General features: G+C 56.1%; 11 protein-coding genes across 11 annotated transcripts; 7 read left to right on the forward strand and 4 right to left on the reverse strand.

Annotated features, from left to right (window-relative positions):
* Positions 1-719: 719 nt before the first annotated feature.
* ACA1_183110 (homeobox domain containing protein) lies at positions 720-2117 on the forward strand (the record flags this gene model as incomplete). Its single annotated transcript, XM_004345871.1, has 1 exon — positions 720-2117. One exon carries the CDS (start codon positions 720-722, stop codon positions 2115-2117), a length of 1398 nt encoding a protein of 465 aa, XP_004345921.1.
* Positions 2118-2357: 240 nt separating this feature from the next.
* ACA1_183120 (prenylated rab acceptor 1, putative) lies at positions 2358-3557 on the forward strand (the record flags this gene model as incomplete). The annotated part of the gene is made up of 6 exons (XM_004345872.1): positions 2358-2521; positions 2670-2772; positions 2852-2957; positions 3058-3191; positions 3320-3418; positions 3471-3557. The coding sequence occupies 6 exons, from the start codon at positions 2358-2360 to the stop codon at positions 3555-3557; spliced, it is 693 nt and encodes a 230-aa protein (XP_004345922.1).
* A 147-nt stretch (positions 3558-3704) lies between these two features.
* ACA1_183130 (uncharacterized protein) lies at positions 3705-5759 on the reverse strand (the record flags this gene model as incomplete). Its single annotated transcript, XM_004345873.1, has 10 exons — positions 3705-3740; positions 3811-3961; positions 4055-4157; positions 4247-4334; positions 4489-4617; positions 4729-4825; positions 4906-4973; positions 5198-5331; positions 5482-5560; positions 5679-5759. The coding sequence occupies 10 exons, from the start codon at positions 5757-5759 to the stop codon at positions 3705-3707; spliced, it is 966 nt and encodes a 321-aa protein (XP_004345923.1).
* A 293-nt stretch (positions 5760-6052) lies between these two features.
* On the reverse strand, positions 6053-7481 carry ACA1_183140 (deoxyadenosine kinase; the record flags this gene model as incomplete). The annotated part of the gene is made up of 8 exons (XM_004345874.1): positions 6053-6184; positions 6331-6466; positions 6559-6626; positions 6710-6795; positions 6884-6953; positions 7059-7117; positions 7193-7252; positions 7472-7481. The coding sequence occupies 8 exons, from the start codon at positions 7479-7481 to the stop codon at positions 6053-6055; spliced, it is 621 nt and encodes a 206-aa protein (XP_004345924.1).
* Positions 7482-7959: 478 nt separating this feature from the next.
* ACA1_183150 (uncharacterized protein) lies at positions 7960-8886 on the forward strand (the record flags this gene model as incomplete). The annotated part of the gene is made up of 1 exon (XM_004345875.1): positions 7960-8886. One exon carries the CDS (start codon positions 7960-7962, stop codon positions 8884-8886), a length of 927 nt encoding a protein of 308 aa, XP_004345925.1.
* Positions 8887-9621: 735 nt separating this feature from the next.
* ACA1_183160 (cytochrome p450 superfamily protein) lies at positions 9622-13993 on the forward strand (the record flags this gene model as incomplete). The annotated part of the gene is made up of 20 exons (XM_004345876.1): positions 9622-9637; positions 9883-9912; positions 9947-9975; positions 10067-10165; positions 10294-10406; positions 10501-10603; positions 10698-10760; positions 10992-11063; positions 11159-11245; positions 11293-11329; positions 11600-11809; positions 11978-12067; positions 12166-12292; positions 12388-12542; positions 12677-12857; positions 12955-13042; positions 13106-13279; positions 13377-13552; positions 13637-13735; positions 13810-13993. The coding sequence occupies 20 exons, from the start codon at positions 9622-9624 to the stop codon at positions 13991-13993; spliced, it is 2133 nt and encodes a 710-aa protein (XP_004345926.1).
* A 395-nt stretch (positions 13994-14388) lies between these two features.
* ACA1_183170 (transporter, major facilitator subfamily protein) lies at positions 14389-16520 on the forward strand (the record flags this gene model as incomplete). The annotated part of the gene is made up of 8 exons (XM_004345877.1): positions 14389-14688; positions 14804-14959; positions 15037-15276; positions 15375-15552; positions 15618-15760; positions 15838-15912; positions 16011-16254; positions 16348-16520. 8 exons carry the CDS (start codon positions 14389-14391, stop codon positions 16518-16520), a joined length of 1509 nt encoding a protein of 502 aa, XP_004345927.1.
* A 444-nt stretch (positions 16521-16964) lies between these two features.
* On the forward strand, positions 16965-17441 carry ACA1_183180 (redoxin domain containing protein; the record flags this gene model as incomplete). Its single annotated transcript, XM_004345878.1, has 2 exons — positions 16965-16991; positions 17109-17441. Coding segments are annotated over 2 exons (360 nt in total), but the record flags the coding sequence as incomplete, so codon positions are not given.
* Positions 17442-17477: 36 nt separating this feature from the next.
* On the reverse strand, positions 17478-19740 carry ACA1_183190 (uncharacterized protein; the record flags this gene model as incomplete). Its single annotated transcript, XM_004345879.1, has 9 exons — positions 17478-17565; positions 17647-17784; positions 17988-18088; positions 18195-18310; positions 18429-18533; positions 18649-18790; positions 19124-19295; positions 19401-19485; positions 19605-19740. 9 exons carry the CDS (start codon positions 19738-19740, stop codon positions 17478-17480), a joined length of 1083 nt encoding a protein of 360 aa, XP_004345929.1.
* Positions 19741-21043: 1303 nt separating this feature from the next.
* Positions 21044-22155, forward strand: ACA1_183200 (uncharacterized protein; the record flags this gene model as incomplete). Its single annotated transcript, XM_004345880.1, has 3 exons — positions 21044-21456; positions 21524-21851; positions 21955-22155. The coding sequence occupies 3 exons, from the start codon at positions 21044-21046 to the stop codon at positions 22153-22155; spliced, it is 942 nt and encodes a 313-aa protein (XP_004345930.1).
* A 138-nt stretch (positions 22156-22293) lies between these two features.
* On the reverse strand, positions 22294-23218 carry ACA1_183210 (uncharacterized protein; the record flags this gene model as incomplete). Its single annotated transcript, XM_004345881.1, has 4 exons — positions 22294-22517; positions 22608-22684; positions 22830-22964; positions 23079-23218. 4 exons carry the CDS (start codon positions 23216-23218, stop codon positions 22294-22296), a joined length of 576 nt encoding a protein of 191 aa, XP_004345931.1.
* Positions 23219-23454: the final 236 nt, after the last annotated feature.

A 23454-nucleotide genomic window follows, 5' to 3' on the forward strand; every position in this document is an offset into this window, starting at 1 on the left:
CTCTTCCGTTCCACATTCTGACACTACTAGATGTTTTAGGTCGCATGGCTCTTATGTCGGTTCGGCTGCAACCGTGAATTAGGTCAAAAGAAACATCCAAATTAGGTCAGCTTTCAGCTTAACCGACTGTGAGATTGCAAGGAAGTGCGCACCACAACGTAGCACAGCCATGTGACGGCATGCGGGCACACGGCAAAACTAACAGCCATGCCACTAAAAATGAGCGGTAGGCGGGCGGCCCATCTACATACACGCGGCATTCCGCAGGTCTAGCGGCGCCGGCGACATTCGGGCGTGGCTTCCCGAGAAGGTGGCGCGCAAGAACGGGCCTGCGCGCTTGGGAGTGCTTCGCGCTTATTTGGAATTTCTTTTCTCGCCGAGACCGGATTTCCATCAAACCGTTCGATTTCTGATTGGCTAAAAACTGGTAAAAGCGAAATTTCGGGTGCAAAAATCCGACGACCTATTTTCCGACTGGCGCTCCGGAAATGCGGCGCGAGGAACGCCACTTTTTAGTGGCCGCCTCGCCGATCATCAGAAGCCGGGCGAAGTGGCTAAAGGTGCGACGGCGTGGGTCGGAGGTTTTAGCCACTTGAGCCAAAGGCCTTTTGCGTGCCAACCTCATAAAACCAACCGACCCACAGACCCTTCGCACCTCTTACTCGAGCCACTAACAACTACAAGAAGAACAAGAGTTACCAACCTACCCTGATCAAGACATGACGACCTCCTTGGACATGTTCAGGAGTCAACAACAAGAGGCCGCGCGGGCGCTGTTCGAAATGAGCGGACTCTCGATGGCTGCGAACACGACGACCTCTTCACTGACACCACCCACGTTGGGCGCGCCTCTCTACCTCCTGCCCGACCTCCACCTACGTCAACCGCAACAACCACCCAGCCACAGCCACCACTACAACCATCTGCTCCTTCCTCCTCACCTCTTCATGAGTGGCGGAGCCCTCTTCATGCCGGCCTTCCCGGTCTTTCCCTCACCTTCCGTCAATGCCGGGCCGGCGACTTCGGCAGCAACCGTTACATGCCAGAACCCGTCGGCGGCCGGCGAGAAGCGCCTGTCGGTGGCCTACCTCCTCAACTCGGACGAGCCCCCGATGTCGACGTCGACGACGATACCGCCCACCTTCCTCAAGCAGGAGCAGCCCTCTTCGCCCGAACTTCATCATCAACCCAAGCGCAAGGCGCCGAGCTCGTCCAAGGCCCAGAAGAGCCATGCCAAGCGATCCAGGACTGCCTCTACTTCTTCTTCTTCTTCTTCGCCACTTGCTACGCGACCATCATCCCTACCGGCCGCCGCGACGACGTCGACCACGACGACCACGACGGCCATGGCCGCTACGTTCAAGGGCGACCTCAGTCTGTTCCCACACCTTCAGCTCCAGCTCCAGCGCGAGCAGCTCGACCCGCAGCAGCACACCGAGCTCGTGCTCAAGGTGTGGAACCGCCAGCAACAGGTGCTCAAGCTCCAGCAGCTCCAGCAGAAGAAGCAGGAGCTCAAGGCCCAGCGTCTCCAGCAGCGCCTCCAGCGCAAGGGCCATGGCAAGGCCGTTGTCGAGTCGACCCCCGGCTCTCCGCCTACATCGTCTTCAACAGCGTCGCCTTCATCACCTACGCCAGCCTCGCCGCCCAGCTCTACATCGTCGGCCGACGTGGTGTCGGCGGCGCTGCCCACGCTCGACGAGATCCTCAACGGAGCCGACGCCCAGGTCGACGAGGCGAGCGACGAGGACTCGAGCAACAACAACTCGAACATAAATAAGAAGAAGACGAATTCGAGTAGCGGAGGCGCGGACGCGAAGAAGCCACGGCGACGCATCACGGCGCAGCAGGTCGCCGTGCTCGAGCAGGTGTTCGCCGTGGAGCCCTTCCCTGGGCCGTCGACGAAGAAGGTGATCGCCAAGAAGCTGGGCATGCAGGAACGTAGCATCACCATCTGGTTCCAGAACAAGCGCGCCCGCCTCAAGCGCATCGAAGGAGGTCACGGCGACAACAACAACGGCGGCAGCAACGAGGGCGAGGGCGGCAGGCGCGAGGTGACCTTCCACAACCTCGCCGTGGGCTTCGACGGCAAGCTCGACATGCTGCCCGAGGACTTCTGAGTCCTTGGTTCTCATATTGGCTCTTTGTACATAGTCAGAGATATTGAAATGTGAATACGATTGAATGGATGAAGGCGCATCCTTGTCTTGTAGTCAGATCTAAAGCTCAGGAGAAGGTTGAAAAGAAAGGTGTTTGTTTTGATCTTTTCCTTTTTCTCCTCTTGCGCTACGCTTTGCCGCGGTCAGACTTCGCTTGAGTCCTTGCTTGCGTTTGCAGATCAGATGTCGTTCTTGCAGAAGATGGGCGTGTCGGTGCGTTCATGGAAGGAGTTCGGCAACACGAACAAGCTCCAGCTGCCCAGTGTGTCCAACCCCAACCTTCTCCTACAAAGGCTTCAGACCAATGTGATGCATTGGTCTGGAAACTACCTCATCATCAGCGCTGTCATCTTCGGCTATGGGCTGTACGTAGCCACTCATCCTCTTCAATTCATGAATTCATGAAGTCACGTAGCGCCAATCGCAGCCCATTCCCAATCTCTCCTCCCATTTCATCTGCATCTCTTGGATTTGTGTTTGGGAGGCCTTCTTCTCAACATCGCTGTTCTTTAGATTCGCGGCTCCCCTCATGATCGTGGCGATTGGATTCGCGTTCCTGGCCTACTCGTACTTCATGGTGATCAATGCGACCCCCATGCGTGTTGGCGGCACTGAGGTAGCGCACCTTTCCACCGCAACGAGCCGTTCGACTCTCGGCTCATGCTCTCATCTCCTCTTCTTCTCTTCTTCTTCAGCTCAACACGAAGCAGAAGATCGGTGGCGTGGTGGCCATCACCGCCTTCCTCTTCTTCATCACGTCGGGCTTCACCATCCTCTGGGTAGCCGGCATCGCCTCCCTCGGTACCTACCACACACACAACACACAACACACGCACGACACGACACGCGTACGCACTTCTCACACACGCGTTTCTTCATTGGCGCGCGATCGGTGGTGCAGTGGTCCTGTTGCACGCGGCCCTGCGCCAGCCGTCGCTAGGCAGCAAGGTGTCGTCCTTCCTCGACCACTTCTCGCCCGACGGCACCGGCCAGGACCCTGTGACGCCCTTCCAGGATGTCTCAGAAGCCATTCAGGTGACTTAGGCTCTTCTCTTGCGTCTATAGCGTGTGCGTGTGCGTGTGCGTGTGCGTGTGCGTGTGCGTGTGCGTGTGCGTGTGCGTGTGCGTGTCGGTCGCACTCACTTCTATGTAAACACACACAGGACATGCAGGACGACGCTGACCAGCAGCAGGGGTCCATGCGGCGGGAGGAGTGGGACGCCCAGCGCGAGCAGTACCACCAATTCGCTTCACAGATGCGGGTACTGCGCACTTTTTCCTTTCGCTCGTGTGTGGTCGTGTGCCATTGTCCAGGCCGGCGGCTCACACAACGATCCCATCATCCACACGCGGCAGACCAAGTACGACCTGGCCCCACAGGAGCCCAAGGACACCGTCTAGACGTTGGCCGAAGCGGGGGGGGGCATAGCGAGGCGAGGCCCCTCCTCATATCACCATAACCTTCACACACTCCACTTCACACGTTTTCATTCCATCACATCAAGAGAGAGACTACAACACGAAACGCACACATCGCTTCATCCCGACTCACTGGTTCCACACACAGTCACCGCTCATCGTTTCCTGTTGTGCGCAGCCAACCCCCACCGTCATCAGACTCACGGCACACGGCACACGCATGGATGGTGCGTACGCCTTCGAGGAGAGGGTATTCGGCGAGGGCGTCGAGCACGGCGCATCCGCCGTCCCTCTCGAGCTGCCGCGTGGTGGCGTGGTCGAGGAAGGCGCCCGACCTCCGCTGGGCCAGCACGATCGTCGCCGCCGACGCCGTAATCGTGCCCCGGCTGCAGTGCGCCAGATGGAACCTGCGCGCGCGCGTGCGGTGAGTTTGCATGAACGGCGCGTGCGGTGTGTGCGGCGGCGCGTGCGATGCGTACAGATGGAAGGTCTCCATTTCGAGGGAGGCCACGTCAGGATGAATCTCGAGCACCTCGTCGAGGAGGGTCTCGTTGTAGTCCTCGAAGTGCGTCGTCACACGACCTGTCCACCCATCCACCCATTCATGAGCTCGTGCGTCGCGTGTGTCGCGTGTGTCGTGCGTGTCGTGTGCGGTGTGTCGAGAAACACACCTTGGCTGCTGTAGAAAGAGTCGCCGGTGATGTTGAGTCCCCGGTGGATGATCTCGGGCCGCACCGACTTCTCGAGCTTGGCCGTAATCTGCGCCCGGGCGGCACACGTCAGTCGTGTGTTGTGTTGCACCACCGCACACACGACACACGACACACGACACACGACACACGACACACGACACACGACACACGACACACGACACACGACACACGACACATCGAGGGAGACGGGGAGCGGGTACGAGTTCGGAAAGGGTGGCGTCGGCGGGGAAGATCGTGGAGAGGGCGTAGTAGTCGAGGGCCTTGCGCGCGCCCTCCTTCTGGGCGCTCTCCAGGAAGGCGTCGTACTTCCTCGTCGCGCAAATCGAACCCTAGAAATCGAGAATAAGAAAGAAATAAATAAGTAATTAAAAAAACGAATGCAGCGACCCTAATAATAATAATAAATTAATAATTGATAATAAATAATCAAAAATAAATACCTTGGAGGCGACGCAGATGGAGCCGATGGGGATGTCGGTCTGCGGGGTGCCGCACGTGCCAAAGCGAGCGATCACCATGGGACCCTCCACGATTGCCCTGCAGCGCCAGCCCGTGTGAGACGCTGCTAGGAACACGACACGCAGCGCACACGACGCACGACGCACGCAACCGCGTACCTGCACTCGCGCACAACAAAATCGATCATGGGAATGCCCATGCCCGTGGCGATGATCGTCATCGGAACCTGCAACAGCACAACGACCATCGCACACGCACACATGTAAGTCGTTGCAGCGGCACAAGAAAGAAATAGAGAGAACACACAAACAAAAATAGGAAATAGGAAATGACAGATAATAACAGACCACACAGTAACATAAAGAAAGAAAGAATGTAGAGAGATATGAATAGTTATGAAAAAATAAGATAACATAAGATAACATAATTTAGTTAATATATTATTTTTACCCCCTTCCGGCGTCCGGTGTGGATGACGAAGCCGCGAGTGGAGGCACGCGTGAAGGTCTTGGACGGATCGTCGAAGAAGGTGGCCAGCAGCGCCGCACGCCCCGAGTCGCCCACGCTCAGGATCCTGTTCGCCACTGCAGTCACAACAAGACACGCACGGCACACACATGGCACACATGACACACAGGCAGGGTGAACAACGGTTGTGGCAAGACACCAGACCGGCAGGAGATGGAGATGAGAAAGATTGTGTGCAATGGAGATGGGGGGGGGGCCATGTATACCTTCGCCGGCCTTGACGCCCAAGTGGTAGACCCGACCCTCGGCATCCATGGGGAAGTTGGCATTCGACAAATCGCCCACCTACGTCGCAACGATCGAGTTTTTTAATAGTGAAAAGAGTTATTTTAAACAATGGACCGTAATTTGAAGGCATGAAACAAACAATAAATAAATCGATGAAATGGGCCGGCCAGGGTACCTTCTTGGGATCGATGGAGGAGATGGGCTTGGGTGTCACTTGGATCTCCACTTCCTTCTTCTCTTCGCCCTGAGTCTGCATGGTTGGTTGGTGTGGATGATCGCGTTACGCGTTGCTCTTCTTCTGCCGGCGAAACAAAAAATAAACAGATAATTATTGGTGGCAAATGTTATCATTTTTTATTATATTTTGTATTTTTTTCGCCGATAACGAAACAGCCAACGAACGTTTGTTTTGTGGTTGATCCCACCCAATCGCGCAACAGCTTCATGCAGGCGTCGGGGGTGGACACAACGACGGTGGTGATGGTGAGGGCGATGGTGATGACGAGGCTGACGATGATGACGATCCCACGATGGGTGCTGGTGAGGTTGCTACTGCTTGGCGTCTTCCTGCGGCTCAGCCTTAGTGTCCTTGCGCACGACGCCCTTGTACCCCTCCTTCCAGTGCATCTCGCGGATGTTCTGCATCGAGAGATACTCCCGCTTGATGACTTCCGCGATTTCCTGATGGGGGCGTGAGTGAAGTGTGTGCCGTGCGTGTCGTGCGTGGTGAGTCATGACGCTCTCACCGCCCGCTCACTGACGACGTGGCACTATCATTGAGAGGAGAGAGCGAGAGAGAAAGAGAGAGAGAGAGAGTATGTGTGTACCTCTGCATCACGGAACTCGCTCCAGTTGACCTTGATGACGGGAATCACTCGGCTGATATCAGCGATGAAGATCTCGTAGGCGTTGTACAGGTTTTGCAGGTATTCGAGAGGGATCGTTTTCTCGCACTCTCGGGCACTGCGTGGAGTTCAAAGGGGAGCGAAAAGCAAATGTGAGTTCAACAGCTGGACGGAGAAGAGCGTGTTGGTGTTTGGTGTGAAAGTACGAACCGTCGCTTGATCCGCTCGATGCTCTCCTCAGGAGTGACGTCCAGGTGGATGATCACGTTGGGCTTTTTCTGTTGTATGACGTGTGGCACGGTCGACTAAGCATGTTGATTCTCACAAGGTCGCTTGTGCGGTGCATTAGCGAACACGGTACCATGAAGTTGGACATGTTGGCAAACAGGTCGAGGTAGGTGCGGTAGTCGCGCTCCTCCATGAGCTCGCTGTCGCGAAGCATCTTGGCTGCGGTGTCGTGAGGTGAGAGTGAGTGCGCGACGCGAGTGTCAAGTGTGGTTTACACAGCGCTCACAAGACAGAGGTCGTCAAGTACCGAACACGCCGTCCTCGTATATCGTTCGGTCTTGGATGCCGCCCTTCCCCGACCAGATGATCTGCTGTTGCTACTCGGCCACAGGACAATAAAGGCGTGAGCACAGCAACTACGACATAGGTGGTAACACATAATGCTCCACAGGCCTATCGCTCATCACAGCACGAACTGGTACCTGGCGGAAGCGGTTGTTGAGCAAGTAGATCTGCAGAGGGAAGCTGTACTTCTTGGGCTCTGTACAGGGTGAAGCGCAGAGCAAGGTCAGCGACAAGCAAAATGGCCTGGTCGGCACGCCTGCGGCTAGCGTACCTTGGTAGAAGTCGGCCAAGTACGAGTTGTCGATCACCGGCTCAAAGTAGACGGGCAGATCTGAGATGCGCAGCAGAGTGAGCCTGGCAAAGAGAACGTGTTTCGCCATCTGAATGAAAGAGGCGTACCCAGTACTTTGCCTAGAGCTGCAGACAGAGTACTTTTGCCAGCACCAATCTGTTCGATGTGGATCATTTTAAAACAAAATGCGTTCTTGAAAGATGCAATCGTGCAAGACGTACCAGGCCGCTGATGCCAATGTGAAGATTCTCAAGGCACAACGTCTCATCTGGTCTCGTGTAGCTCGATTGTGCGTTCATCTGTGAAGACTTCGAGGAATTCAGCCTCACATGATCAGGCGAGGCACGATTAGCACACAAGGAATGCACGAACCTCCATGGATATGATTGTGTTGGTGCCTATGTCTCCTCCTGTCTCAATCTGGTTGTTGTCGATGCTCGCGCTACACGCCAATCAGATCCGCGCCCAACGCCCGAGCCAGCGCGTGCTTACGTCAGCAGACAGAACCGTTTTTTGCGGCATTATTTTTTGGCGCTTTTTGAGAACCGTACCGGTCGCTAGCAGCGGCTAGTAACGAACACTCATGGGCGGCGCGGGAGAGGCCCTCTGCGCATGTTGAGGGCGCCTTCACTAGGTCTTTCTCCACCAACTTGCGTCGTCGTATCCACCTCGCCAGCTCGCGTGCTGCAGCAACCTTTCACGGTGCTCGAGATCTCGACAGAGAACGCCACACAAAACATCTGAGGATGGACGACGAATCGAACGCCAGTAGTAGCGGGAAGATGCGGATTGACGCCCTGGTCTCTGCCCAATCGATCAGCCCCACCGCGCCCAAGTCGGCGTCGTGGCTGGCGACCAACGGCGGCAACGGCGAGCAGCACCAGATTCGTTCTCTGCACATGCTGCTCATCGAGGCGAAGCGGGCCGCGCTCGAGGACGCCTTCATCGAGAAGCGCAAGGAGCAGAAGGTGCGAGCTACGACCGGTCCCCTGGACCAGCCTCAGCTGCGGCCAGCGCTCGCCACCATCTCTTCCCTACCGAACCCCATTCCCATTCCACCATCATCTCCATCTTCTACGAAGACGACTTCGTCGACGTCGGGCGTTCTCAACAAAAGGATCTTTTCGCGAGGGCTCCACATCGGTGCGGCGTCATCATCTGTCGAGAACCTGAGCTTCAGCGTGCTCAATCGAACGAACAGTCCGGCCTCCAAGACTCTGCGACTACCACTCTCCGCCACCGCCGCCGAGGCCTCCAAGGAGAACATCGACGTTAACCGACCTGCAGACGTCGAGATGAAGAAGATCACGTCGACGCCCCCATCCTCTACTCTTCAGCAGCAGCCACAACCGAAGCTTCTCAAGCTCACCCTCGGCGCAGGGCTCCCCCAGCAACGACGACCACTCTCCAACCTCCCCACGCTCACTCGAACACACTCCTTCCCGCCGGCCACCTCGTCTCCTTCGACGCCGTCCCGGTCGACGACACTCAACGTGAGGAAGAGGAGCCTCGAGGCTTCGCCATCTACAGCCGCATCGGCGCGCATTCTCGTCCAATCGCTGCCCAACGTGAAGATTCACGTGCAGAAGAAGATCAAGCTCATGCCGCGGCCCGCCGGTCAAGTCCAGGCCCGACCCGAGGGCGTGAAGAACGTGCTCGTTTACCACTTCTGAGTGGAGATGGAGGGCGATCCCGAGATGGCGAGATCGAAAACGCGCGAAACGCGACGCGCGAAAACGCAACCACGAAACGCGTTTTGTTTTTGGCGGGAAAAGCGGAGGAGCAAGGAAGGAATGTGTACAATTGGAGGAATTTCCCCTTCTGTCCAATCCGGCAAATTCGGAGACGGATTAAAAATAATTCACTTGAAAAAAAAACATTGCACCGGTGCCAATTGGCCCGAGCCGAGAAAGTACACAACTCCTCGCGTATGTTGCCCGCAGTGTCACTGTACCCAAGTCATCACTACAGTCACTCTTAGACAGAGAGCTTGGGTGAGCAGATAGCTGGTGGCTATTTGAATTGGTCGGTTATTGGATACGGCCATACTGCGCAGAAAGCACCGCTTCCCATCCGAACAGCGAAGTTAAGCTGCGCCAGGCGGTGTTAGTACTGGGGTGGGCGACCACCCGGGAATCCACCGTGCCGTATCCTCCTCCTTTTTGCTGCTTGTCCGCCTCCCCTGTTCGCCTTCGCCTTCCCCTGCCGCAGCTAAAAAAGATGATGTCGCCCCACCCAGATTTGAACTGGGGTCCCAGGTACCAGAAACCTATATGCTGCCAACTACACCATGAGGCGGGATTGTTTGCCAAATTCTCTCGTGGAAAAAGAAACACTCTGGCCTCGAACTCGGTCAAAGGAAAAAGAACAAGTTCGGTGCCATAAAGAACTGCAGCTCGCGCCCAACCATGACGTCGACAGAGGGTACGCCCTTCAATTAAAAAAATCGGCACTCGATGCCCTTATTGACTGCTGTATACTATGTATCATAGAAGCATGTGGTGGTGGGCTGGGGCAGCTCCCCTCTGAGATAGTCACGCTCATCCTCTCTTTCGCTGTGCCTCCTGCCGACACCCCCCCTTGAGGTGCGTCTTCACTCCACCTCAAAGTAAAAAATAAATATCGTGCACAGCAGCCACATCCACTCCTTCTTCTGGTCTGCTGCGCAGGAAGTGGCCGCCGCCTTGCGCCATCGCCTGGTGTGTCGCCTTTGGAACGACATCGTTTTCGCAGCTCACTTCGCCGACGTTACCGTTCGCGAGGTACCAGCGCTTTGCTGTGTTTGTTGTGTTTGTGTTGTGTTGTGTTGTGTTGTTGGTCGTGAGATGTTGACGCATTGCTCTGTGCGTGTAGCCTGAAGCCGCCAGCTCGGCGGTTGTGCGACTTTTGAAGTACAAGGGCGGCCTCTACATCACCCTGCCCACCCGCAAGAGGAATGTCTCCTCCTACAAGGTATCACGTAGCCCATGGTCCTGCGCGCTGCTTGTTGGACTCACACTCGGCACGCACACGCACCACCGCACACGCACACGCACACGCACCACCGCACCACCGCACACGCACCCGCACACGACTGGCAGTTGCCGAGCAGGGAACGGTATACCAACATGACCGACATAGTGACGCGTTGGTTCGCCATCCGCTTCAACCCCGAAACGTTTGTGGTCAACACCGGCGACTACACTTTCGCCAAGTACGTGCCCTCTCACGCACACCCGCACGCACATGCGCACCGCCGCACACGCACATGGAGTTGCTAATCTCTTTGTTTTTTCCAAACTTCACAGGAGCACAGGGTACAACAAGCACCACGCGGGCGAGGGTCCCTTCACGACCACCCACGTCCCCTTCGCCACCTGCTTCGGTTACTCCACCCTCCTCCAATTCCTGGTACGCACCGCTGGTGCTGAATAGTTCCGTCTTCCTCTTCCTTTCTCGCTCCATTCGCCCGCCCGCCCGCCCAGGTTGTGAGGCGCCTTCGAAGGACGACGGCACCGCCGTGGTCGACCTGCGCGGCACTCCATTCGCAGTGCCCAACAAGTTTGACGTACGTCTTCTTGTGTGTGTGTGTGTGTGTGTGTGTGTGTGTGTGTGTGTGTGTGTGTGTGTGTGTGTGTGTGTGTGTGTCGTGTGTGTGTGTGTGTGTGTGTGTGTGTGTGTGTGTGTGTGTGTGTGTGTGTGTGTGTGTGTGTGTGTGTGTGTGTGTGTGTGTCGTGTGTGTGTGTCGTGTGTGGTAAGCACGTCACTCATTCATTTTTATGCTCTCCCCCGCGTTCAGTTCGGTGGGTACATCGCCAACGGGACATGGACCTACTCGCACCGAGCGCAGGTGGTGCAGCTTACTGGCGGGGTACGTCGCCCTCCACCCAATCAACTAACAAGTCGCCTTTCATTAGGCCTCAGACCCTAGAGCGACTGACACCTACCACCTGCCCACCACCCAAGGGCTATTGTGGCTGGACGGCGCCGGTGGAGGTGGCCAAAAACGAGCACTTGGCCTGCAATGGCGGGTGGCACCTCACGCTCAGCCTGGTACGATAATGAGGACGATCATAATTCCCTTTCATATGGAAATGCAGCGACGATTGCACAACCCCTTCATCGGTGATGACCCTGGTGCGCGTGACTGTGTCACCCTCCATCGCGGCCCTCAACTACGGCGAACAGTACTCTCAGCCCTGATTGCGTGTACGTGCGTGCGTGCGCGCGTGTCGACCGGTACTTTTTTGTGTCCTTAATTGGGCGGAATATTTTGCATACTTCGGTGGGGCCGGCCAATGGGCGCTTTTGCAGTGCATTTCTGTTTTTCCTGCCGGCTCGCGACGAAGCTCACTATCAGACTCGCTTACTACAACAGCAACGCCTCAACAACAAACATGTCGGCAGGCGCGATGCTCGGCGTCTGGCTGGGCAACGGACTGGTGGTGCTCGGGGTGCTGCTTCTCGCCGTGCGCGTATACATCGCCCGCACGTTGGCCCGCATGCGCCATGTGCAGACCGGACAGCCCATCCCCGCGCCGGCGTTCTTCCCGCCCAATTATCTGGACCGCTTCCTGCCAGCCCGACCCCAGAAGCCCGGCTCCTCGAATCCCATTCGTACGAGCACCAAACTTCACTATGTTATGTTCTAGATGATGGAACACTATAATACTGATGCACTACTATTCGTGTTGTTGTCGTTCTGTCTTTATTCTGCGTTGACAATGCTCACCACCACGCTCACCATTCCTGGTGTTGATCGTTGCGCGTCTACATCACTTGCAGAAGATGCGCTGAGGGAGAGACGAGACTATGGGCCGACTTATGTCACTTGGAAGGGATGGACGCCGTTTGTGGTCGTCTGCGAGGCCGAAGGTAAGTGAAGAAGCCCAACTCTTGGCTGAAGGCAAGTGTGCTGTGATGTAAATGAATAGTTGCTTGCGCGGTGGTTTATTGACTGCGCTGGACAACAGACGCTCGCCGAGTGCTGAATGACAAGGGATTCGACAAGACAGGCGTGCCCAAGGGTTCTACCTTGTCCCGCGTGATGGGCTCCAGCCTGGTCACTGCGGACGGCGACAAATGGAAGGCCCAGCGAAGGTTCGTCTGGCAGAATTTGTTTTTGTACGAATGTTGTGCTACACAAAAACTAACATGTTATTTGTTGTAACATATCTATATTTATCAAAATATAGGGCTATGGATCCGGCGTTCAAGTACAAGAAGATCCGTACCCTGGTGCCCATGTTTGCCAGCTGCACGCGCAAGCTCATCAACAGATGGGGCCAGCAGCTCGATCAGCCAATCCCTGTGGAGGACGGCATCACGAAGCTTACCCTGGATGCCATCGGTTCGGCCTCTTCTCTCCTCTTTTTTCCTTTCATTGCTCGCCGACTCACACGCACAGCACGACACGCGACACACGACACGCACGACACACAACCGCACGCACACTACACGCACGACTCAAAAAACAAAAAATAGGTATGGGCGCGTTCGGTTACGACTTTGGGGCGGTGGACGGGTCCATGGAGCTGAGCAAGAATCTGAAGCACTACTACCGAATTCTCGGGGACGTGTTCCGCCCCTCCGCCGACAGGAAGGCGGTGGAGCAATCGATCCAGGAATTCCAGGCATTCCTGCAACACGTCATCACCACCCACAGGTTCACACCCACCCACCTCACCTCGCCTCTTCACTGAATCTTCATCATGAACATGATGATGATGATGACCTATATGTCTCTTCTCATATCTCTGCAGAGCGGGCGGTTGTAGTGATGAGAGGAATCCTGATCTGCTCGACCACATCATCGCGATGGGCGAAGACGGCCAACTCACCGACAAAGAGGTACGACTACAAGTGTAGGTTCATCATCATCGCAATCATCATTGACGTTGGCCAACACAACAGATCAGCCACAATCTGTTCCTCTTTTTCCTGGCCGGCCATGACACCTCATCGAGCGCTTTGACCGCTGCGCTCTACTTTTTTGCCGAACACCCGGGCATGCAAGAAAAGGCCTTCCAGGAGGTTCAGTCCGTGCTTGGAGGCCGAGACGACTTCGATTTTGCCCAACTCTCGAAGGTATGTGCATGTGTGCATGTGTGCGTGCGTGCGTGCGTGCGTGTGTGTGCGTGTGCGGTGCGAGTCACTAACATCCAACGTGTTCGGCATTACGCAGTTGGAGTACCTGGCGATGTTCCTGAAGGAAACGCTTCGCGTGCGGCCGCCCGTGAGCCAGACCGGCGCGGCAGGGCGCACGGTCACCGCCGACGCGGGAGTGGTGCTGGGCGGCTATGTCATACCCAAGGGCGTGACCGTGTCGCCCTCCATCGCGGCTCTCAACTACGACGAAAAGTACGCTGGTTTGGATGCATCTGAGTTGAGGAATGCGAGACTCATCTCCGAATGATGCGTGTGGAATGCAATCTTTCATATCAGCCAATGGCCGGATCCCTACACCTTCAAGCCTGAGCGATTCGCCGACAAGCAGACGGCCAAGAGGGACATTTGGAGTTTCTCCACCGGCCCAAGAGTGTGGTACATAGCAAACTCTTCCATATTCACATTCCGAGTATATTCAAACTGATAGCTTATTGTTATGTGACGAGTAGTGTGGGCAAGAAGTTCGCGATGACGGAGATGCTGACAGTCCTGGCCATGCTCCTGCAGCAGTTCGAATTCGAGCTGGTGAGTCCCGACTACGAGTGGAAGTTCCGCCCGCTGGGGATCACCCTGCGCCCGCTCGATGGGTTGCCTCTGCGTCTGGAGCGCCGCCGGCCTCTGAGGAATTGCTGAACAGACCAGCCCCTGTCACATTGCCGACGTCAACTTTTTCGAATGCAATGTAACCAACCAGCAATAAACGCTTCAAGTTTTCCACAACCTGATGTGCAATCACAATCACCACCGCACGCACACTCACGACAGCACAATCGCACACGCTCACAATCAACTCAATGACCAACTCGCGTGCCACCTGGCTTTCAGACAGGGGTAGGAAAGCTACACAGCTTCCTCCACCCTCAACCTTCTCCTTCTTCTTCTGGGCTCTTGGCTTCCTTAAAAACGTACGCCAATAGGAAGCATCCGCGTTGGTTATTTCAAGAATTCCGACTACTTTGGCCCAATCACCTTCGAGCCGGCCGAAACACAAAAGCTGGCGAAACAAACCTAAACCCACACAAGTTTCCATGGCGCAGTACATCAACGACGTCCCTCCCTACTCGAGCGACGATGACGAAAGAGAGGAAGACCAGAGGGAGGAGCTGCTCGACGGGCAGCGACACAGGCACAAGCACAGATCCTACGATGACGACCCTTTCCTTCTGGCAGACCCCGAGGTGGTGGAGAAGAAGAAGGGCTTCGACTTCAAAGTGTTGCTGTTCCCTTGCACTCGAGAGGCGTGGCGGAAGCCCAACATGCTGCACATCTTTATCTCCTTCTACCTCTACATGCTGTCCATGGCATTCTCTCAGGCCATCACACCCCTGGTACTGCTCTCTATCTTCATTTTGTTGTTTTTTAACAAATGTACAAAATATAATCACTAAGTAGTTTTATCGCAATTATCTGTTAATTTGTTCTTGCTGACTTGCTTGGGTCAAGGTGATGATCGACATGTGCGGCGGAGACGTAGGCGAGGCCTCAAAATATCAGGGCTACTTGTCGGCCACCAACGCCGCCGCCACGCTCTTTACCGCGGCCACGCTGGGCCTCATCGCCGACCGATGGGGCCGCAGGACATGCCTCTTCATCTCCCTCGTACTCTCTTCATCTTCTTCATTGATAGATCACACATCTCTCATCTCTCATCTCTCATCTCTCATCACCTTCTGCAGGCGGGCTTCGCGGTTGACATGAGCGGGATGGCAGCGGCAGCGCTGTACGGGTGGAGTGTGTGGCCGCTGTTCTTCACGCGGGCAGTGGGCGGGGCCAGCTCCGGATTCTACACGGCGGGCTATGCCTACATCGCCGACATCAGCAGCATGGACAACCGTTCGCAGAACTTTGGCGCCTTCGGCCTGGCCATGGGGCTCGCCTTCATGATAGGTCCCATCATCGCCGGATTGCTGGGCCAGGTACATGCGGGCTATGTGTGTGTGTACATTGGAATGTGTGTCATGCACTTGAAACTGATACCAGAGATGTGCATACATACCTCTATCCCTCTGTATAGATCCATCTTGCGATCCCGTTGGTGGCAACAGTGGGGTTCACGGTGGTCAACATCCTGTTCGTGCAATTCGGCATGGTCGAATCCAAGAGCGCGGAGCGGAAGCCGTGGCAGTGGGGCCGCCTCAATCCGTTCCGCGCGTTCGCCATGCTCCTCGACAATTACTACGCTCTCTCCATCGGTACAACACACACACACACACACACACACACCATCTCACATTCTAATTGCTCCTCTCTGGTGCAGCGTTGACCTACTTGGTGGGGTTCCTTGCCGAGGAAGGCGTATTTGCCATCTCGGTCCTCTTCATCAAGGACAGATTCGACTGGGACTCGCTCGATCTGGGCATCATCACGTCCTTCTTCGGCCTCACCTACTGCCTCTCCCAGGTGCCCCAATTCGTCAATTCCCTGTGTGCGCACACAGCACATCCCGCCCTTACCATGGTCATTCCAATGTCGTTCAGGGCGTGCTGCTCCGCTTTGTTTTGCCGCGGCTCGGTGATCGCAAGTCACTCCTGCTGGCCATGTTCACCGACGCTGTACGTCCTCCTTGACACAAGAAACTGTTGTTTCAAAACCTTCCAAACACGACTATGTGGTTTACATTGACTCCATAATGACACTATTTTATTTGCAGATAAGCACGTGGCCGTACGCGGTGATACCCAGCGGGGGCTACATCTATCCGCTCATGCTGCTCCGGACGGTGGCGTTGATGGCGATGCCCATCAGCAAGGGCATCATCTCCAAGCAATATGGGCCCGAGAAGCAGGGCGAGCTGATGGGCGTCGTGTCCGGTCTCAAGACCATCACCGGCTTCGCCGGGCCGCTCATGTACAACTCCCTGTTCTCACACTTCTCTTCCGAATACGACGACCCCGGTACGTTTCTCTTTTCTTATGTGTGTTGTGCTCCATGTTGAGTGCATATGCTTATATGTCGGGATGGGCATAATTTTAAACATGTTGATGCAGGGTTGGTGTACTACGTGGTGACTGCCAACTCGATGGTGGCGTTTGTGGCCTGCTGCTGTGTCTTCGTCATCTTCCCCGAACACAAGACCGGCTACAAGCCGCTCCCCTCAGAAGCCGAGGACATCAACGGAACGACACTGGAGACAACCGACCAGCTCCGACCTGGCCCTTGACTTGCACCTCACTTGCTTGAATGTGTACACCAAACATACAAAAGTGAGATCTTCTGTGTCCTGGGGACCCACTGCATTTTCAAGCGCTGCGGAGTTATTGGCTGGTGGGAACTAGTTCACCTGACTCTTGGCCGAATCATCTTTGCGTGGAGAGCTCCTCGCTGAGCGTGAACAGTCGTCCTTTGAATTTTCGCCCAATAAAACAGCTGGCAGGATATCTTGGGGTGGGATCCCCCTACAAGAAGATGCCCACCACCAGGTCATTCACACTAACTAAAAACTAACAACACTTAACCAAAGGGTTTGTAGTGGAAACAGTGTGTATTGCCAAATTGCTTATGATGTTGTTCTTCATTCCCTCCACTGCAGGCTAAAGAAGAAGATGTCGTCGGTCGTGAGTGCAAGAAGGTGGTACTCTTCTCCCTCCCCGGCGCCTTCACCTCCATCTGCAGCTCCAAGCACCTCCCGCAGGTACTCTCCCTGCTCCACCAATCAAAATCAATCTGTTAAAAGATGTACACCTCATATACCAATATATCTACGTCTGTATATATGATTGGAGTATGTGGGACGTATGGAGGACTTCAGCGGCTGGGCATCGACTCGGTGGTGTGCGTCGCGGTCAACGACGAGTTCGTGATGGAGGCCTGGGGCAAGGGCTACCACGCCCAGGACAAGGGCCTTCTGATGCTGGGCGACGGCGACGGCAGCTTCACCCGCGCGCTCGGGCTCGACCAGGAGCTCGAGGGCATGGGCCGCCGCGGCCGCCGCTTCTCGGCCTACGTCGACGACGGCGTCGTGCGGGTGCTCAACATCGAGGCGCCCGGACCCATGTCCTACAAGGTCTCCGGGCCGGAGAACATGCTGCGCCTCCTCCACGCCCCAGCAGTAATCATTCAAACTTTAATAAATAAGAAATAATAAATAACTAATTGTGTTATCTGTCGAAGCAAACAATCAACGAAGAAGGCGGACCACTTGAGCGCGTTGGTCGTGGGTCTGAGGCGAGGGCACGGACTTGGCGCTGATGCCCTCCACGTCGGGCCTGGCACCGCACACACAATCGTGAATTTCTGAGCGTGTGCGATGCGTGTCGTGTCGTGTCGGGTTGCGTGTGGTAAGGTACCGGCAATCGTGGTAGAGCTTGCACAGCTGCAGAGCCTTCTCGGCGTCGATGCCGTGTATCCGACCAAGCAGCACCGACGCGAAGATGCCCGTGCGCCCGTGGCCGCCATAGCAGTGAATGTACACCATCTCGCCTGCCCTGTGCACACGCACCACACACACACACACGCACCACACACACCACACACACACACACACACACGGCACACACACACACCACGGTGAGTGTTCTGAGTGCTTGCGGTGGTGTCTGTGCCGTGTGTGTACCGTGTGTGTGTGTGTGTGTGTGTGCCGTGTGTGTCGTGTGTGTCGTGTGTGTCGTGTGTGTACACATGTACATACCGGAGGAAGGCGAGGATCTTCTCGACAAGGACAAGCGTGGCATCGTCGGAGCCGATCATACGATCGGGTATCGGGTGGTGCACGTATCGCAGCTCTTGCGACTGCCCACCACGCGTTCGTCCAATGAGTGGTGTGTGTATGTGTCGTGTGTGTCGCGTGTGTCGTGCGTGTCGTGTGCGGTGATAGCTGGACAGCGTCGGCGCGCACTTTTTGCACAAAGTCGGAGGGTCGGGAGTCGAGCATGGACTTGGCGACGTCAAAGTAGTGCTTCCCGTGCTTGCCAAACTCGCTCTCCTCCATGAGGCACACGAACACAGTCACCCCTGCTTTGCCAGCCCACCACCGCCGCAACCACCATCAGCTTTTCGTTCCACACCTGCCGTCACGCACACGCACCATCACACACGCACACACACGCGACACTCGAGCAATTCAGGAAACAGTGGAGAGGGCGCGTGCCCTGCTTGAGGATGGCTTCGGTCATGTAGGGCTTGAGCGGGTAGGCGCCCACCAGCAAACAGCCCCGCACCACCCAATTCGAGTAGGCTGCAGTCACGCCGCACACAGCACCGCACGCCCGCACGCACATACACACACAGGCCACCGCACGCACGTATGAGGTCGATGGTTATGCAATGCGCGTGGTGGTGGGCGGAGGTACGGGTCGGGCCGCTCATGTCGCGGGTGAGGTGGTCGGTGGGGAGAGCGAGCGGCAGCTTGGCCAGCAGCTGCTGGTGTCGGACCGCCCCACCAGCAGTGCCCCCGCCTCCCTTCTCCTTTCCTCCCTTCTTGTTGCCGCCCCCCTTCCTATGAGTAAAGATTTAAATTGTAAAAATTACACATTTACATTTCCATTAATATCAAAAAAGAGGTGAAGTGGGTGCCTGGGCTCCTTCATTGCCTTCTTCATCTCTGATCTGGCTGTTTATTGTGCTATTTTGTTGTTTTCTTAAAATTATTTTTTGGTTTATTCTGCAACCTCACTGAGATTTCTTGGGCTGGGAGGACGAAGCTGGAGGCTGGGACACACGCATGCAACCGCACACCACACGACACCACACGACACGACACGGGTGAGTGCACATTCATGAATGCTGGGCAAATGAACGATTGAGCTGACTACTCAAATAGTGTACCTGTGCCCACGCTGGCGCATCAACGGGGAGCGATATGCCCCGCATTGCCTCCTTGATGTCATTGATGTGGTCCGCCGAAAACGCGGGGAAACGCTCGTTGGTAGCCGCAGCCGCAGCCGCCACCTGCACCTCCTCCTGGTATCGCGCATCGAACGCGGCCATCGCCTCCGCCCTTTTGTGTGTCGTGCCGTGTGTGCGGTTGTGCGTGTGGTCGATGTGTTGTGTCGTCAGCCTGCAATCTCGCCATTACACTGTTGTGCGGGTCGGTCGTGTGTACCTGCGCCGTTGCTGCTCCTCCTCCGAGACGTAGAGGGCGACGCCAATCCTGGCCATCTGCGCGTGCACCTCCAGCCCCTCGAGGCCTGCACCCCAGGCAGCGATAGAAAAGAAGTGTAAGTAGAAGAAGAAGTAGTAGTAGAGACAAAATCGTAAGTGCTGCAAGCAAGCTTTGGAACACTTTGCATTGGATGAGCGCACGAACCTTGGACGGCGGCTGCGGCCTGCTGGGCGTCGTCGATGTTGTCATCGTCGCCAGCGCCGAGGGGCGCGTAGCCGCCGTACTCGTCCTCGCCGCCGCTCTCGTCCTGCGCGGCCACGTCGTCGCCGTCTCCGAGCATGGCGTAGCCGCTGTACCTGGCGTCCTCACCTTCTTCGCCTTCCTCTTCTCCTTCTTCTTCGCCCCCGAGGCTTGCGCCCTCCACCCCCTGCTCCTGCCCTACAAAGTATATATAAAAATACAGAAATAATAAAAAGAAAAAAAACAACTTGCACGTACAGACAACAGAGGCATCCGTAAAGAGGGACGAGGTTGAAGGTGTCCCAAGCTCTCCCCTTAGTTCTGGTGCCACGTCTTCGCTCATCTTGCCGGTCGCTCAACTGTATTTTCTTTATTGTTTTTTTTCTTTCGAGTTTTTTCTTTTGATGCCGGTTGGGCTGCGATCAGGGTGGCCCCAAAGGCAGCCCAAAGACGTCATCATCATCATGCCCGTCGATGGCGATGAGGCAAAGCCTGCAAGTCCGTTCTGGTCGGAGCCATCCCGGGGCATTGGAGAAACGTTTCGTCCTAATTGCCCTGCGGGAAACCTCTTTGGTGGTTCTGGGAACTCACAGCCACACCAGAGGCCAAAGCGAGCGGGGTTCGGCTCAAGCATGCTGGGTCCGTATGTTTTGGCCAATGGCACACTTTCTAGGTTAGTTTAAACCAATCGAGTATTTTGAGTTGCAGGAGTGGTGCGGTCCCAATAGGAGCACAGCCCAACACCCGCAGCCGCCGACGGGTTTTGGGAAGTAACCAAAACCTTCCTCCCCTATCGGTGCGCGGCTTCAGGACCCCGACGGCCATCAAAAAGGTGAGCCCTTCCTTTTGTGATCTTTACACCTTCACCATCAGCTGAAAGACCTGGGCTACACTCCAATCGCCAACAACCCAACCAACAGACCTCGTCATTCAAGGATCTCTCTCATTCGTTTCTGAACGCCAACAACCCAACCAACAGACCATCGTCATGGTATGTCGCCTTGCTCTACGCTCAACACTTTCGCGAGCCAAAGGTCGCGGGAGCGGGGAGAGCTTTGACTTTAGTGTTGCGCCAATGGCGGCTTTTTATTGTCTGGAAATATGGATGAGTTCTCCCTAATTATTGTGCGATTGGGTCGCAAAACAGTCCAGCCAGTGCTGTATCTTTCCCTCCGCCGACAACGCCCGCACAACCACCACCACAAGCAAGCGCAACAGCTCCAAGCCGAGGACCTCAACCACATCAACCACTCCCACCCCCACCAAGGTACATTTATTGTATGTTCGCAGTGCAAATGATAACTCTTTCTTCTTTATTATTTTATTTATTAGTATTTTGTATATCAGCGAGTGCTGACATATGCTGGCATATATGGGTTGTAACCTAGGAACGAAAAGGAATCATGTCCGCCATCGCAGCCAAAATCCTGGGCAAGCACCACGAGCACGTCTACCGCGAGGTGGGCCACCGCCACCGCCTGTCCTACGCCGACCTCGACGCCCTCCTCGACCGCGAGGAGAAGCAGCTCGCCGCCGACCACCAGCGCCAGCGGGCTCAGCTCACGACCGCCGCCGCCACCACCACCGCCGCCGTCGACACCAACGACTCACTCGTCGGCGATCATGATCACCCGAAGCGCAGCTCGAGCTCGAGCATTGAGAGCAGCTCGTCGGGGAGCGAGGATGAGGCCGACTGGCACGCCGGCGGGGAGCACGAGGAGGACCTGCTGCTCGAACTCGAGGAGACCACCCAGGAGAGCATCCTAACCGTCACCGGCGCCGAAGACCATCTCGTCCATGACATCGACCACATTGTGTACGTGCGTGCGTGCATGTGCGGTCGTGTGTGTGCGGTGTTGCTGACAATGTCTGTGCGTGCGCAGTCATGTGGACATCACGGACGAACAGCTGGAGCGGATGAAGCGGCTGCTGCACGTGAACTGCCTGCACCGCGGCGACATCGAGCGCGTGCGCGGCAAGCGGTGGATGGTGGCGGTCGACGGGTCGGAGGCGTCGAAGCGGGCCTACGAGGGCGTGCTGCGGCTGATGGACCCGGCGCTGGACCACCTCCTGGTGGTGACGGTGTGCGACAAGAACCTCCCGCGCCGATTCGCCCTTTGTCCGAGCGAGGAGACTCAGCTCCGCTTCGAGCTGTGGAAGGCCGCGCGCCACATCCTCAAGCCCTACATCGACGAGCTCCCCAATCGCCTGGTACGTGCACCGTGTACACACGACACACCACCGCCGCACACGCGTGCTGTCGTGGTCATAACTGACATTCTTCTTCCGCGCCACGCGCAAAAAACGCACGCAGGCGCCGAACCAGTACACCGTGATGGTGCCGAGCGCGTGGGACGCCAGGCGCATGCTGTGCAACCTGTGCAAGCGATACAACACCGACACGCTGTGCGTGGGCAAGCACGGCAAGGGCGAGCACAACCACCATCACCACCACCTCCGCTCGCTCCACTCCTACACCCAGAAGCACGCTGGGTGCCACGTCATCGTCTTCTGATCCATACGTCGCATACCAACCAACACACTCGCTTGTGCACAGGCACACACAACATGTCATTTGATAAATATTTATTTTAATATTAAAAAAGTAATGGGACATATATGAGTATGTCTCATAGAGAGTATGTGTAGAGACTTAATTCCTCACATTCTTGCGCCTGGGGCGGACGAGGGGCTCCTCGGCGTCCTCGACCGGCGGCGGAGGCGTGTAGGCGCCGATGTGGCGACCAAAGTCCTCGACCCCGTCGTAGGCCGAGGCCCTGGCGACGAAGCAGAGGGCGACGCTCAGGATCGCCACTGGCACCCAGATCAGCGCCGCCCACTTCGGGCTCGCCGTGAACCGATACAGCGGGTGATACCCTGTCGTCAACGAAACACCCGGTTCGCCGCCACTTAGCGCGTGTGCGCGTGCGGTGCGTGCGTGTGCGGTTGCGGGGAGGGGGATGGTACCCGCGTCAATGAACTCGATGAAGGACTCGACCTTGTTGCGGTCGCCTTCGAAGGTGTAGACGGCGCCCTTCTTGAATCTGAGAACCATCAACGCACAGTTCAACGCCAGAGATGACGATTGCGATCATGGAGACGACGATGATGAAGAAGAAGACGACAACTACGTGGGCGATGGGGGGTGGGGCGTACAGGAGGAAAGTGGGTGTCGAGTCCACATGGTACCTGGCAGCCAGCTCCCTGCCCTTGGGGGTGGCCGCGATGTCCACCGTGCCGATCTGCGTCTCGCCCGAGTAGCTTTGCGCCAGATCCTCCCATCGGTGCTTCACCTTCTCGCAGTGCGCGCAGTTGTGTCGGCAGCTGGCACGCAGGCGCCGTGCGTGTCAGACCCTCAGCCAGGCAACACGACACACACAACACGACACGCACAACACGACACACGCGACATATCATCTGGCGCGAGGGCACACGTACAACATGACAAACCAGGGGCCGGCGCTGATGCCCTCGTCAAACATGTTTCCTTGGGCGAGGTCGACCACCCTCCCCTGGGCCAACGCCAACAGCGTCGCCAGCAGCGTAGCGGCCACCAGCAGAACTCGAGACAGCTGCATTTTTATAGGGGGTTCTACGCAACAGCAGGTGCGTCAGCATAATATAACCACTGTTTTACATATTGCGTGGGTGTAAATAAGAAGAATATCATTCGTTAAAAAAAGAAAACTACTACTTATTTAATGTGATAAATTGGTTATTCTTATTTTTTTTACTGAAGTAAAGGAGGAAGAAGAAAGAAACCTGGAGGTGGGGATGCGCTTGCCTGAGGAGCAGACCTGCAAGAAAGGAGGGA

Source organism: Acanthamoeba castellanii (genome assembly GCF_000313135.1).
Source record: "Acanthamoeba castellanii str. Neff unplaced genomic scaffold scf7180000084745, whole genome shotgun sequence".
Lineage (NCBI taxonomy): Eukaryota > Discosea > Longamoebia > Acanthamoebidae > Acanthamoeba > Acanthamoeba castellanii.